This window comes from Alexandromys fortis, unplaced genomic scaffold, assembly GCF_014885135.2.
Source record: "Alexandromys fortis isolate MF-2015 unplaced genomic scaffold, M_Fortis_MF-2015_v1.1 scaffold_3, whole genome shotgun sequence".
Classification (NCBI taxonomy): Eukaryota; Metazoa; Chordata; class Mammalia; order Rodentia; family Cricetidae; genus Alexandromys; species Alexandromys fortis.
Window position 1 is genome coordinate 20,500,515 of NW_026067909.1, and position 16,140 is coordinate 20,516,654.

Sequence of the window (16,140 nt, forward strand, 5' to 3'; positions counted from 1 at the left end):
TTTTGAGACAAGGTTTCTCTGTGTAGCCCATACTGAAACCTACATTGTAGACCAGGCTGGCCTTGAACTCACGGATCTTCCTGCCTCTGGCTTCAAGTACTCGGTTAAAGGCATGAACCACCACTGCCTGGCTTAGATTACTTTCTTGACATCGATGAAGAAAATAGTCTCCACAGGCTCTAAAAGCGACTCCTGGGGCTAGAGAGATGGTTAAAGAGGCAAGTTCTGTTCCCATTATCCCTACGGGTTGGCTACCCATCCACTTTAACTCCAGCTCCTGGGGATTGGGGATCATATGTCTTCTACTGGCACCCACAAGTACCTGCACACAAGTGCAAACACACACAGAGACACATACCCTCACACATAATTAGAAGCAATGAATAAAAAGAGTTAAATCCTATTCCTACTGCCAGTTCAAACTCTAACAGCTATTAGGTTCCCCGAATTACAGATTTTGGCTGTTTTTATAATGGTTTACAACAGCTTAATGGTGCACTAGTAACTGAATTTGTGACCCCCCCCAACACAAGCTGTAATTAACTCATTAAATCGAATGATTCAACACTCAGTACAAAACAAAACAACAACAAAACCAAACAACAAACAAGAGAATTATTTGTGTTTTTACTACACTAAACCTAGTAAGGGTCTTTAGATCTGGAAAAGAAATATAAGGACAGCTAGGTCCTTGCCCATCTATCCTTCCCAGAAACTAAGTCGGCAAACTGATAGTCAGAACCAGTAGAAGAAGTTTATAATCATCTAGAATGAAGAGACAGACGGTAAATCAGGAAAGAGAATGAGGTGGGGGTAAGGGGAGGCGTCATGGGTCCAGGAGGAAGCTGAGGAAGCTCTTTCTGGGTTCTTCAGGAAACAGGACCTGAGAGGAGAACCCCTAGGAGGACCCAGAAACCACCCATCTCTCTCTGCGAAGACCATCTGCAAATCTTAATTCAGAAGGAGGGAACTCCACATCACGCCCACACCAGAGAGCTTCCTTAAAGCTGCGACCAGAAGGGCGCGGCCCACTCGCGCGTCCAGGAATTTATTTGACGTCTCGGCCTTCCCCAGCTTTCACTGACAATATCCAGGGCCAATCATCTCCAGCCATAGCCCAGCCTCTCCATCGACGTGTGAAAGACAGAGGTGTCAGCCAATAAAAAATAAGAGTGAGGCTGTGAAGGCCGGGCTCTGCCCCTTCTAACCTCAACGCGCTCAGTAATTGGTAGAAAGGCTTGAGCAGCTGATACCAACCACCAATCCCTAAGGGCGGAAGAGGATGAAGGGCAGAGCGATGGGCGGGGGTGACGTGGCAGTGACAGAAGCATAAACTGAAATGACTGACGGGAATACTAGCCAATCGGAGGCCAAACCGGCCGGGCACTCTGCATTCTCCCGTCCTTGGACTTCAGAAAAGCACCAATGGTTTTGTAGACCCGCTTGATTGGCTTCTCTGTGAACCAATCGAAAGCAGGCCTGGAGGACGCGTCGCGCCCCGAGCTTCTCACTGGGCGGAGTAGCATGACAGGCCCGAGAGAAATGCCAATGTCCGCGGGGTCTTCCGCAAGTGACATTTGGCGGCACCAATCGCCGCCCTCCTTCCCGGCGGCCGAGCCCTCCTTCCCGCGGCGGGGCTGGCGGGGCGGGGACGCTGCGCGGCGGCGGCTGAAGCGCTAGCCGTGTTGGGCGCTCCGGGCGGCGGTGGCGGCGCTCGTAGGCGGTTCCGGTCTTGTCTCTCCGGGCGGCGGCGGCTTATGGCGGCGACCGAGCTGAGAGGAGTGGTGGGGCCAGGCCCGGCCGCCATCGCGGCTCCGGGCGGCGGCGGCGCGGGTCCACCCGCGGTGGGAGGCGGCGGCGGACGCGGGGACGCGGGGCCCGGCTCCGGGGTGGCGTCCGCGACGGCGACGGCGGCGGGCGGCCCGGGCCCCACGGCCGGGGGAGTGGCGGCGGGCGGCCCGGGCTCTGCACCGCCAGCCGCGGGCTCGGGCGGTTCGGGCGCCGGGGGCTCGGGCTCTGCTAGAGAGGGCTGGCTCTTCAAATGGACCAATTACATCAAAGGCTACCAGCGGCGATGGTTCGTGCTGAGCAACGGGCTGCTGAGCTACTACAGGTAACTGCTTCCGGGGCGCCGCGCTCACCTGGCCTCCCTCCCCCCCCAAGTGCAGCCACGGACCCGCGCTGTCACTCTTGGCCGGCCGGCTTCGTTGTCAAGGTCGCCCTGGGTCCCTGGCTGTCACCTGTATAGGTTGACAGCTTGCAAAAGTCAGACCCTCCCGATTTGACACGCCGCTCCTGTCCCCGCCATCACCCGTCTCTGGTGCCTAGTCTGCCTCCATCCCCAGGTCTTTCCTGTCAGCAATTGTTTGGAGAGCATCTGCTCTGCCATTGTATTTCCGCTACCACGTGGGTGCAATCACTAATTCTGCAAGTGAGGCACTGTTATGAGGCTGGAGAGGCATAGACCCAGCCCGGGCACTGCCCCTCGGGAACTTACAGTGAAAGTTCTGACTCTTAACTTTTTGTGTCCAGTCTCTAAAATTAAAGGTTCCTGATACACTCTCGATAGAGCTACCCTTGCTTGTTCACTCCACACATTCAGACAGCAAAGCACCGCGGACGGGGAGACTTAGGGATTCCGTCTACCATATGTCTTACCTCTCCAAGCTTGCGCTTGCTTTCTCGATCTGGACAGCCGAGAATGGAGTTACCATAGCTTAGCTTGTGCTTGCCCCGCCTCCTCCCACAGGAATGATTGTCTTATCCAGCAGTTCCGTGCTCTTCATAGTTTTACTTAAGATTGAGTTTTATTAAAGGAAGAATGCATGTATTTGAAATGATTATTAAAGTTTTCCAATGCTTATTTTGGTATGGTTAATGTATACTTACCGTGACTCATAATGTGGTCATAACATGTCACACTATGGGGCTTATATTACTAGACAGAGGAGACAGAAGTGTTGAGAGGTGTTTGGGGATAAGTCGTAAGCATTCCCACTGGCTGGGCACTGTGGCTGGCTGCCTTACACGCTACATTTCATTCAGTATTCATAGCTCTAGCTCCCTGGGACTTAGGACAGGTTCTCAGGTTCCTGACAAGGAAGCAGACTTAGCATTGGTAGCTTCTCCCAAGGTCTTGGAAAAATCAGGTTCGAAACTACAGTTCATACCAATATAACCTAAAACCAAGGTCACTGCCACACGAACCAATTAGATACAGAGATAATTACCTAAAACAGTTTATGGATTATGGTTCTAATGTGTTTCATGCAAAAAGTACAGAAATATACCGTAAGAGGAATTTGCTTAGTATAATTCTGTTTCTCCATCCAGTTTGGGAGCCCAAGCCTCTGATGCAGAGCAGGAGCTCAGCCTGCATTTTTTTGTGGTGTCACCAGGAGTCACTACTACCAAAAGGCTCAGGGCCAAGTAACTCAACGGCATTGGCTTGCCTTTTAGAGACCTATAAGGAGAGTTTGAATTGGAGGTTGTTGTGGGCCATTCTTATCTCTTCTCAGCCACAGAAGATGCCTTAAGATAGTTCCTCCTCTGTTTATGCAGCGATAGTTGTGAGTAGGTGTATTTGCATTGCTGTATTCTGAATTAGTTTTAATACAGCCCTTTTCTTCTGCTCTTCTAGAACTCGGTTTAGGGTTATAAGATATATCTAAAGCTTTAGTTTGACCACAGTTTTTTCCCATCTATTCAAGCTCATATCTTGTTTTAATTGACTATTATCCTAATGTTCACTTGATTCATATCCTAATTTGGTTCATAAATCACTGATCCCCCCCCATTTTCAAATATTGTTCATTAAGGGTTGGGCATGGTGACAACAAGACTTTAATCCCAGCAAAAAGCAGAGGCAGGTGGAGCTCTATGAGTTTGAGGCGTCCTGGTCTCCATAGCAAGTTCCAGGACAGCCAAAACAACATACTCAAAAAAAAATGTGCATTATCCAAGGATTTTAATATTGTTTGGTCTTGGCAGGAGAGAGAGCTCAATAGTTAAGAGCACTTAACTGCCTATACATAAAAGCAGGCAAAAGACATCAAATAAGCCCGGTGGTGATGGTGAATGCCTTTAATCCAGCACTTAGGAGGCAGAGTCAGGCAGATCTTTGTGAGTTTAAGGCCAGCCTGGTCTTCCAGGGCAGCCAAGGCTACACAGAGAAACCCTGTCTCTAAAAACCCACAACAAATAAAAACCAAACCCAAACAAGTAAACAAAAAGCTCCACATAAAATAATTCAAAGAAAAATTAAAAATATTCTATGGCCTTTGTAATCCAGTCAAGTTTTCTGCTTTGCAAGCTACTTCATTGTTTAGACTCCATCTTAATCAGTGTTGACCTTGGACATTAATAACTTACCTGTTGCTGTCCCCTTCATATCTGTTGCTACTTTTACCTTCTTTCTCACAGTAGCTGACTCTGCGAAGACTCCTTCCAAAACATACTAAAGTATGCCATTAGCCTGTCCTTGCTAACTAGGATGGTCCCCCTCACAAGCAACCAATCAACAGTGTCCAGTTTATCCATCGATGCATTACCCCACACACCTCCAGAGTTTCCATGAAGTACCGCCTTCCTACATCATTAGCAGTTTATTCTTCCTAGTAGGGTGCCTGTGATCCCATCTCTTTCCTGGAATGACTTAACTATGTTATTCCTCCTCTGTTGTCAGACGTCCAAAAGCTACAGTCTCTTAAGTGTACCATTTCTAAAATACCTTTCTCCTTCATAGACCCCATCCTCTGATGACAGAAGAACAGACATGAGCAAGCCTTCCTTTTCGTCTTTCTTTTGCTTCTTTACTAAGATGCCCTGTAACTCTCTTACACAGGATCCCAGCTCTCCCCAAAACACCCCAGGCTACAGTATTAGTTTTTCTTTTAGCTTCTAGAGATTAAATTACTATTTCATCTGGCCTTTTCAGGCAAGGACTTTCTAGCCAGAAACTAACCATGTGATATTGTAATGACTGAAGAACTTTGACTGCAGGCTCAGAATCTTTCCTGCATCTGTTCTAAACATTAATAGCCACAGGTATGTTTGCCCAAGCCTGAGCGCTGTGGTCAAGCCTGCCTCCCTCCCAGTGTTCCTTAGTGTCTGTTGAACAGCTATGGACTTTATATTATCCAAGAACCTTCTTTAGTGCATGAAGACAGTGGAGGCAGAAGAGATCCTAGGAGGCTGTTAGTGAAAGTGTGATAAAAGGCCCAGGTAGTGAGTGTGAACTGGCCTTCAGCTGTGGCTCTCTAATTCAGCCTGCATTATTCATAGTGTAACTGAAGCTCGGGGCTGGGAGGTAAGAATAGAAAAAGCAGGGATTCACGTTACAGTGGCAGGTGCAGGGCATGGAAAATGGCCAGTCCTTTGAGACCCCCACCCCCACCCCGTGATCTCTTATTGCTCATTAGTACATTTGAGAAAGAAAGGTTAGACGAGATGAACTGAACAACAGCGGATCTGTCTTCAAGGGCAGTAAACAGACTCACTCAAACATCCTAAATCTTGGTGTCTGGGGAAGGGAATTCTGGATGTGCCAGGTGTGTTTCGCTGTTTGGCTCTACTGCTTTGTACTATGGCAGAGGACTTTGACCTCTTTATGTTCCGAGTTGGACAGGGAGAAGTGCAGTTTGAACCTGAAGGTCCTTGGGCATAGCCAGCGATAGTGAAGACATGAGCTTTTTTCTCTGCATGCATGTAGTGCTGAGATTTTGATGTTTAAGGCGAATCTTGATATTTATATGTCAAGTGCTTTGTAATTTGTTGTCACCAAGTAATGTTGTAAAGTTCAAAAGTTAGCCTATTAATAGAACTGTCAGTAGAGATCGGGGGAAAGTTTTACACCCAGTCCTCTTGAGTGCAGACCTGCTGAGTCTTTCCTGGCTATTAATAGGATGGCTTAGGAGTTCCCACCAATAAAAGTCTGGAACTTAGGAAACTGCATTTTCCAAAAAGAGTGAAATGCCTGGTGATTATTTTGTGCTTATTCTTTCTTTATTGTCTCAGACTGGCAATTATTCTTATTTCTTATCATTTGAGCCATGACCAACATTTAATAGTCTAATCACTTAAGATTTGCCTTTTATACACTTCTGCAATATAATCCTAAGTGTTGCATGACAGTTCTCATTTGGGCTGATTTACAGTGTGGGGGTGGCTCAGTGTATAAAAATGGAGCTATTCTTAGAGAATGAGAGTGTCAAAAATTTTTGTTGCACAAGGTTATAAAGTGTTTTATAACTTGCTAAGTAAAAAGTAGTTTCTGTCTGCAGTGGGCACGAGGGAACTTTGTCAGGTGAGGGAAGTATCTTCACTTAGATTGTGGTTGTGGTTTCACAATTGTATCCACTTGTCAAAACTCATTCATTTGTACTTATTAACTGCTGAATTAATATTTCATGCAATTCTAGCTCAGTAAGGACTGTGTTCTTCAAACTAATGGGAGGAGGAACAGTGGGGCAATAAAATCCGACTCACATAATGCTTATAAGCTTGGGAAGCTTTCCCACTGCCTCCTACTGTTTAAATTTCCAGGGTTGAGAGAACTATAACAAGACTTTGTTAATTCCTAACACTACTTAATTTTCAAAGTGCCCAGAGTTATGAAAGAAACTAGAAGTGGAGCAGGACGAATGTCTTTCTGTTTAGCCTTTTTGTCTTGCCATGGCAGGTCCAAGGCAGAAATGAGACACACCTGCCGTGGTACCATCAACCTCGCCACAGCCAACATCACTGTGGAAGACTCTTGCAACTTTATCATTTCCAATGGCGGTGCTCAGACCTACCACTTGAAGGCCAGCTCAGAAGTAGAGCGGCAGCGCTGGGTGACAGCCCTGGAACTGGCCAAGGCCAAGGCTGTGAAGATGCTGGCAGAGTCAGGTACGGGAGCAAAGGAATACTGGACCTGAGTAGCACAGGTTTTTACCCTTGATTGCAGTGTATCTTTTTTTTTTTTTTTTTTTTTTTTTTTTTTTTTTTTTTTTGTGTTTTACTCTGTGGTTTTGGAGCCTGTCCTGGAACTAGCTCTTGTAGACCAGGCTGGTCTCGAACTCACAGAGATCCGCCTGCCTCTGCCTCCCAAGTGCTGGGATTAAAGGCGTGTGCCACCACTGCCCGGCTGCAGTGTATCTTTTGATTGTGTCTCGTACCTTAGATATGCCAAGCTTCTCATTGAATGTTATTTCTCTTGAGCAGTGGTTCTAAACTGAGTTCAGTCCTGCATATGTACACACATGCCATTTGGTAATGTCTAGAGACATTTTTGGTTGAAATAGTGGAAGCTGGGGGTGTGACTGGCACACAGAGACTAGAAGCCAAAGATACTACTCAGTGCCCTATGAGGCACAGAACAGCACACCTGCTCTCCAAGAAAGAATCAAGTACCCAAAGTTGAAAAACTTTGGTACTAAAGTGCTTATGCTTAATTTTTAAAAAAAAAAAAAATTTGATACAGGAATACAGGGTCTTATTAGTCGCCTTGGATGACCTGGAACCCTATCCTCCAGCCTCTGCCTCCTGAGTGCTAGGACTAAAGACATGCTTCACTATGCCTGGTCTGTGTTTTGTTTTTCATGTTAGTTGAGACATAATTATTTTATTACTAGCTCAGTATTAGGAATCACCCCCCCACCCCCACACACACACGGTTTCTTTGTGTAAGTGGTCTTAGGTGTTCTGGAAATCACTCTTGTAAACCAGGCTGGCCTCAAACTTAGAGAGCTCCACCTGCTCTGTCACCCGAGTGCTGGAGTTAAAGGTGTGCACCACCACTGCCTGGCTTCAGTATTAGTAATCTTACAGCTCATAATTTGGACCTTTGTATATTTTTCTTCTCTAGGTTTTTTTGTTTTTGTTTGTTTGTTTTCTGGCAGTCTCATGTCCTAGGCTGGCCCAAAACTCTCTGTCCGTAGTTTAAGATGACCTTGAACTCCTGCTCCCTCTGTCTCCACCTCTCAAGTGCTAGAATTTTAGGCCAGTTTTTGATAGCTTCTCATTTATTAAAGTTGTAACAGAATTGACAGATACCTAATAAACAATCTTTTCTGGGCTGGAGAAATTGCTCAGTGGTTAGGGTACATCCTGTTCTTACAAAGGATGGGATTTCAGTTCTCAGCACTCATGACAGGAAGCTCACAGCCATTTGTGGCTCCAGCTCCAGGAGGATCTGCCATACACAAGCAGTTTATAGTAGTGAAATCTTTTTAAAATTAGCTTTTGTTTTTCTAAAGAAAATGATAGGATTTGCCCTCAAGATATTGATAGTCATGCTGAGCTTGCTAGTGGCAGAGAACTGAGAAACCAGCCCTGACTTAGGTTTACCAGGTCCCGTACTGCGCCTGTAAGTCACATTTTGACCTTGAGCCCTGCCTCAGTTTAGCAGGGAGGACAGGTCCTTTCTTGTTCCTTTTGTTTAACCTGAAGGCTGCTGTCAGCTCCGCAAAGGAGTGACACTGCTGGGGAAAGTTTGCAGTGACCAACTGATGAGTGCCCGGCTGACTGAGAGAGGTGCGGTACAGTTCCTACTTGATTATGATCTGAGAGCTCTCTTGTTTTGCTTTTGAAGTGGCTTTAAGGTCAGATAAGTTCATCATGAAGTTTAGCTCTCCCTTGGAGAAAAATAATTAATAGAGCTTTTAGCGACATAAACTATCTCAAGAAGCTGCTCTGCAAAACAAACACACAAAGAGAAAAAGAAGCTGCTCTGTGGTTCTCAATCCATTTTGCAGAAGGCCTACATGCCTCCCTAAAGACAGTGGTGGCTTTGTGGTAATAATTATTTTGGATTACATTGGGCTCTTCAAGCTAATGTTTAAAAGTTTGTTGTTGGGGATGTATGTAGTTCAGTTGGTAAGAGTGCTTACCTACTATGCCTGAAGCCTTTGATTCACTAGAATAGCTAAAGCTAGATGTGGTCACACCTTTCAGGAGTTGGGAGCAAGAGGATCGGGAGTTCAAGGTCATCTTGGCTACACACTGGGAGTTCAAAGCTAATCTGACCTGCGTGAGATGCTGTCTCAACAAAGAGTTGGAAGGTTTAGTTATATGTTCCTAATTTGAAGAGCTATCCAGTTTTCCATACTATCATTTCTGTCAGTGGATCTTAAACTTCAGTATACATTAGGACTACTTTGGTCACAGTTAGAAACACAGATTCTGGGCCAGTGAGATGGATTAGCCGGCAAGGGCACTTGCTAACAAGCCTGAAGACTGAATTCCACTTCTGAGCCCTGCATAGTGGAGGGAGAGAACTGACCCCACTATGTTGTTCTCTGACCTCTCCATATATGCATATGACACATGTACCCTACCCTGGCCCCAAAAATATAATTAGAAATGCATGTAATTTTAAAAGAGAAATGCAGGTCCAGGCCTTGCCTCCCACCATCTGAATCTAAGTATCTAGGACTGCAACCTGAGACTGTGCTCCTTTATGAAGTGCCTCGAGTCTGTATGCTGTAGGCCATGGGCCACAGTGTAGAGGAATCCTCTGGAATTGCCAGCCCTCAGTTGCTCAGAATGTACATAGTGAAGCATGGTGGTTTACTTGGAGCAAAGTAGGTAGGGCTCCAACTCTTGGTCCTTATCCTAGAGGCAGAACTTAACCTTGGCATCCCTGCAGATGAATCTGGGGATGAAGAGTCTGTCTCACAAACTGACAAGACTGAGCTTCAGAACACGCTCCGGACACTCTCCAGCAAAGTGGAGGACCTGAGCACGTGCAACGACTTGATAGCTAAGCATGGCACTGCCCTGCAGCGTTCCCTCAGTGAGCTGGAGTCCCTGAAGCTGCCTGCTGAGAGCAACGAGAAAATCAAACAAGTCAATGAACGAGCTACACTCTTTAGGATAACATCCAATGCCATGATCAATGTGAGTAAAGATGGTGTACCTCTGACTTTTTGACACTTCCCCTCTGAAATGTCATGTTTTCACAGTGCTTGGAACTAACTGGTAGAGCAGCGACTGTCCTAGGCCTTGCTTCGAAGATTAGGTGCTTTAGGTTTCTTTATCTGTTGCATGAAACAGGATTGGCTGCCCAGGTGAAGATGTTCCGCTCAAGTGGTTAGATGGACATTGCATCAGCCTGGGAGGCGGTAAGGAGCCCGGTGGTGCAACCTCCTTTCTCTGAGTGGCAGGGCATCTGAGGTGTTATTACATATTAGCTTGGTGCCTAAACTTCTGTTTTTGGTTTTGCCTCTTTGCTCTTTTTTCTAAGCTTATCTGTCAGAGCTGAAAGAGCCTTTTGAATGCTTTACTCTGTTGTGTTCTTTTGCTTCCTTCTTCCTTGGAGTCTGCATGGTAAGGCATCCTGCATGTGGAATGCTGAGCAGGGCCTGGCTCAAGCACTGCTGAGAACTTGTAATACTAGTTAGTTCAGTGTTAGCTTTTGACTCCAGAAAACTCCACTTAGGCATTAGAAGACTGTGGGTAAATACAAAGCATCTTTGGCCTTACCGATGTATTGCTAGGTATGAAAGAATACCAGGTTTTATGATGCTGTTTTTCCTCTCCTGGTAACTGATTCTCACCTGACAGGTTGTTTTAGCTCCTGTACACATAAAAATGCTCAAGGACATTTCATAAGTGAGACGAGTATTCTGTGAGAAACGGTTTTGCAGAGCTTCTCTCCCCATCTAATTAAATGGGCAAAGTTACCTCACGAGTGCCAGATTTCTCTTGTTTAGGGAATGATTGTGAGAAGACCTAGTTTAATTCCTGTGGCGCCTGAAGCTCAAAGATCTTTTCCTGTGAGGAAGGGGAAATTCCATTTTCTCATTTTTTTTTTTTTGTTACTTTATGGCAGTTGTGTTAGCTTTTATTTTAAATGTTGAACACCTTCATGGCTCTGATTTACCCCAGCCAGAAAGAAGACGAGTTAGGGTTTCCTTTTAGGAATTTCAGGAAGGTTAGCCACCTCCTAGGAGCATTCAGCAGGTCAGTGTTGATGCAGGTGTTGAGTGACCAGGAAGCTTCGTAATCGCACAAGCAGATATCCATGGTAAATCTGTAGACTTACATTTTGTGTTTATGGGTGTTTGCCCTGCATGTATGTCTGTATACCTCTTGTGTGCCTGTGGGGCTAGAAGTAACTCCTGGGATTGGAGTTACTGGTGGCCACAAGCCACCATGTGCTGCGAAACTAACCCAGGTCCTCTGCTAGAGCCTTCTCAGTCCCAAATATGTATCCTTTAAAAAAAAATCTGCTCCAAACATCACAGTCACCTCAAGAAGGATGGCTAATAGTTATCAACATCAGGTAAATACTCAACTATTTGACAGTCTTCTTTTTTTCCTTATTCTAATATGATTTTTTTTCCCTAAATAAAGCACTCCTGCTTTATAAAACCAAAGCCTTGCCTTAGCCTTTTCTCTTGTAAATTGTTCTTATGTATTCTTTGGGGACTTATTCATCCTCAAGTTCTAGGTTATGTTGGAATGATCTTAGAAGTCAGAACCAAGCTTTCAGGAGGGGAATGTAGCTTTGTGGGAGAATACTTGCTTGCATGCTCCAGGCCGTGGGTTCAGTCCTCAGGACAACACTGAGTCAGCCAATAGCTTGGTGGAAGAAAGCTGTTCTTTCCCTGTTTGCTTTCCTGTCCACTGCCTGTGTCCCTGTTATCATCTAGTGGTATCTAAAATTCACTTTTTATCCTGCGTTGTTATCTGTTTATCTTTCAGGTGATAATAGCAAGGCTTTAACTGCTGTGTGTGTGGTGACGCTTGCCTGTTAATCTCAGTACTCTGGAGGCTTAGGCAGGAGAACAGAGTGCAAAGGCAGTCTGAGCAGCTATGTGCTGTGACAGAGTAGACATCATAGGCAGCACATTGGAGGTGTTCCGCCTGTACTTGGAAAGTTAAAGAAGCTAGCACAGCATCCAAATGCTGAGGGAAAATGAAATCTTCCTAAAAAGAAGGCAATTTTATTTTAATTTTTGAGACAGGGTCTCTCTGTGTAGCTCTAGCTGTCCTGGAACTTATGATGTAGACCAGGCTGGCCTCAAAATCACAGAAATCTGTTTGCCTCTGCCTCCCTAGTGCTGAAATTAAAGGCAGGTACCAGCATGCCTGGTGCTTCTTGCTAAATTTTAATTATTATCCATAAGTATTATAAGAAGAGAATGGGAGAAGAATTGGTGGAGGCAGTGATGTGGTATTTGTGGACCCGTTCTCCTCAGTCTGGGAACTCCTGGTGACTATTAGGTGAGGAAGTAGCTAGAGGTGAAGCTTGAGTGGAGGTTAGGGCAGTGCAGGTGCGGATGAGCGGGCTGCGGGTAGCCCACTAGAAGAGGCTGAGGCCAGTCTTGAAGCAGGCAAGCTGGTTACTGCCTTACTGAATGCTTCCTGTGAGCCCAGTGTGGTCCTAAGTGCTATATGTGAACAGTGACAACTCTGAGGTGGTCTCTGTGTTAGTCTGTGTTTATAGACAATGACTGTGAGGCACAGAGGACTTCTGTAACTAACCAGATGGCAGGAAAGAGCTGTGACTTGAGGCTAGCCAGCCCAGTTCTAGATCTGTGCTCCACTACTTCTGCTGTGGAGTGCTGGAAAGAGATTACAGACTCCAGCAAATTAAGGGAGAGTCACTAGGACTTAGTATTTGGATGTAAAGAAGGAAGTACCTCTGAAAGAGAGACACCCATAGGCTTGGACAGCTTGAAGGCTTTGGAACCGCTTTGTGATGGAGAAATTCAAAGGAGGAAACAGGCAGCAAGAGAATGTGGTGGCTCAAGCGTGAGAGCCACTGATTTTGAAGTACTTTGAACCGTTGAATAGGCACTTGGATATTCTGGTCTGAATCTCAGAGAGTCCAATTTGGAATCACTGATTTAGTAGCCATTGGTGGACCTGTAAGCAATTGTTGAAACCATGGGAGCAGACATTCTAATAGAACCTTTTAGTTTCTCTGTAACAGGGAATACACTTCCAAGCTTACATTGGTTCCTTCCTTCAGTTATTAAGCAAACTTTATGTGGCTCCTGCTGTGTGTTAGGAGCTGAAGACCTATAGATGAATAAACTGTAAAATGTATTCTAAAGTTGCTGGTGATCCCTCTGGAGAGATAGAAACCCAGTCATGATGCAGCTGTGCGTGTGATAGGCAGAAGTATGCTGAAACTGGTAAGGACATAGAAGAAGCAACTGGCTGCTTAGGAGTGGGGGTGTCACAGAAATTCCATTTCTCTTATAGGTCCTCTCCTTTCTTAGAGAAGGTGGCAAGGGAAGAGAGGTACAGGCAGAGTGAGTAGCATATACCTAAGTAGTTAGGACTGGAAGGAGCTATGTGTCCAACAAATGGTGAGTTCAGTGTGGCTGTGTTGTAGAGTACAGAGGTAACGGCGGCTGGGAGAGTAGTTGTGTGAGGGCTGTTTGTATTGTAACTGTAATTAGGATTTGATCCTAGCCTTGAGTCAGTAAAGGTATGGAGATAATCAGATTGGGGAGGGGGGGTTGTTTGTTTTTCTCTACCTCCCATCTTTGATTCACCAAGTAGTATTCTAATTTTTAAGTTCAGTTGTTTCCGAAATGACTGAAATAAAAGCAAGGCCAAGTTACCCCATCTCTAGTGTGAGTCAGTGCGGATCTGTTCTCTGTTTCGGTCCTCAGCTTTGGGTTTTGTGAGTGTAGCTGATTTATTGAAAGCAGTTTTCATACACTTTATCTTTTATTCAGAAGATCTCGGGTGCAGTTCACATGCCCGCCCTTTATGCTGCTGCCACTAATGCTTTGTCTGGCTTTGCTGCTCACTTGGTATTTGCTTGGTCCTCGTGACCAGGAAAATAGGAGAACTATGACAACCGTGTTCGCTCTTTCCCCAGTCTGACCTTGATTGCAGCACAGAGCTGGCTGTCCCCGATACTGTGAAATAGCAGGAAGTATTTAATTGTCATATGCCTTCTCATGTTCCCAGAATAAGGTTACTTGGTGGAGACTCTGACTAGTTGAGGTGACATAACCAACACTTTCTCTGTACAGGCTTGCAGAGATTTCCTCATGTTAGCCCAGACACATAGTAAAAAGTGGCAGAAGTCTCTACAGTATGAAAGAGACCAGCGTATCCGACTGGAAGAGACTCTTGAGCAGCTGGCAAAGCAGCACAATCACCTGGAGAGAGCCTTCCGGGGAGCCACGGTGCTGCCGGCAAACACTCCGGGCAGTGCTGGCTCTGGTAAAGGTGAGAAACCGAGCTCTTTACAGAGCTGGTCTGATACAATCTGGGTGGTTTCTGCAGCTGACGGAAGAAATTCTCAATTGGTGGCTCATGTGAGATGCATTTAGAGCTATTGATTTCTTTCGGCTTCCCCACTGCTTTCAACCATTGTTGCCATGTTTGTTATTAGTATTTAAAAGAACCCACTGTGCCAGGCATTGGTAAATGCAACCACAGAAAACAAATGAGGCTTTTCTCTTTGTAGACCAGTGCTGTTCTGGCAAAGGGGACATGAGTGATGAAGATGATGAGAATGAATTTTTTGATGCACCAGAGATTATCACCATGCCTGAAAATTTGGGCCACAAGTAAGTTGTCCTTGACTGTTTAAGAAAATGAACGTGTATTTTTATGATAAGACTGTTTCCCGTGAGAGTCTGAGCTGGTGACAGTTGCTAAGATGTGGGAAAACTGTTAGCACTTACACACTGAATTCTCCAGATACTCCCAAATTCATACCCATTCTAAGTGTGTGCAGTATATTTGGCATTGTGCTTCATAAAGAACTGATGAGGACCAAACTTAAATTCTGGTCTTTGTTCTAATTCTCCTCTGTTTTTCATCCATGAAGACGTACTGGTAGCAATATCAGTGGAGCCAGCAGTGACATCAGCCTTGATGAACAGGTAACTCTTATTTGGAAGTTGTCAGTGTTTAGGGACTTTAGTTTTGACTCCCAAGAACTTGTCTGTGAAGTGCTAAGATAAATAGAAACTTCTGTTATTGTTTGTTAAGCATGGGGGAAGGGAAGGTTATAGATAGCAGATTTTTTGTTCTTTGTGGCTGATTGAATGGCTTTGTTTTTGCTTCTAGTACAAGCATCAGCTGGAGGAGACCAAGAAGGAAAAGAGAACCAGAATACCATATAAGCCAAACTACAGCCTCAACTTATGGAGCATCATGAAGAACTGCATTGGAAAAGAGCTCTCTAAGATCCCAATGCCGGTGAGGTCCTCGAATATTCAGACTGGTGTCCTTTCTGCCTCAGTGGCACTCTGGTTACACTGTAGCAGCTTTAAGCATGATCTTTATTTCCTTGCTAGTCATAAACCATCCTATTTTTTTTTTTTTTTTTTTTTTTTTTTTTTTTTTTTTTTGATTTTTCGAGACAGGGTTTCTCCGTAGCTTTTTGGTTCCTGTCCTGGAACTAGCTCTTGTAGACCAGGCTGGCCTCGAACTCACAGAGATCCGCCTGCCTCTGCCTCCCGAGTGCTGGGATTAAAGGCGTGCGCCACCACTGCCCGGTTATAAACCATCCTTTTAAGTCAGATTGTGTAGTACTGGCTGAGGATCTAGTATCTTTCCAGGTCATCTAGAGTCAGTTGCTTATTTTTGATAACATTTATGAGCAATTCCATGGCAGGCAGGCAGGTGTGAGGCATGCACAGATAACACAGCACTGATACTGTCTTGAAGAAGCATATAGTGAGACCACTATATGGCTTAAGATGACTTGGTCAGTAAAGGTTCTACCATGTAAGCACAAGAACATAAAAAGTCATAATGACATTGGTGTCTGCCTTGGTATGCACATGCACTCATTACACACATACACACACAACTATCCCCTCTCCCCCGGGTTAAAATAAGAGTAGTAGCTGTGAATAGGGTGTGACAATTCATGCCTGTTAATACCAGCACTGGGAGGAATGACAAGAGTTTGAGACTAGCTTAGGCTACATAGTTCCCTACCAATCTGGGGTAAAGAGTGAGACCTTATCTCACTCTTACAGACATGCACAGAAAAACAGAATACATATAGATTAAAAGAGATAGTCAAGGAAATAGGTGGATGGTATTTTTCCTCTTTTAATGCTCTGGGAAGCCCTATACAAAGGAAACAAAGAAATAAAAGTAGTTAATTAAACCTAGAAGATAAGGACCATCTCCATGATGAAGATGGATATTGGGGCTGGGCATGGT

The 16,140-nt window shown here is 45.2% G+C and overlaps 1 protein-coding gene across 1 annotated transcript in view; it reads left to right on the forward strand.

The window, feature by feature from the left end:
• The first annotated feature begins 1,622 nt into the window (after window positions 1–1,622).
• The window catches only part of Osbp (oxysterol binding protein), a 30,913-nt gene continuing 16,395 nt past the window's right edge, over window positions 1,623–16,140 (forward strand). The window contains exons 1-7 of the mRNA XM_050137548.1: window positions 1,623–2,113; window positions 6,680–6,888; window positions 9,629–9,879; window positions 13,983–14,181; window positions 14,423–14,525; window positions 14,789–14,843; window positions 15,031–15,162. Of these exons, the coding sequence (XP_049993505.1) occupies window positions 1,758–2,113; window positions 6,680–6,888; window positions 9,629–9,879; window positions 13,983–14,181; window positions 14,423–14,525; window positions 14,789–14,843; window positions 15,031–15,162 (1,305 nt within the window). The 5' untranslated portion in view covers window positions 1,623–1,757. The remainder of the gene's footprint in view (window positions 2,114–6,679; window positions 6,889–9,628; window positions 9,880–13,982; window positions 14,182–14,422; window positions 14,526–14,788; window positions 14,844–15,030; window positions 15,163–16,140) is intronic.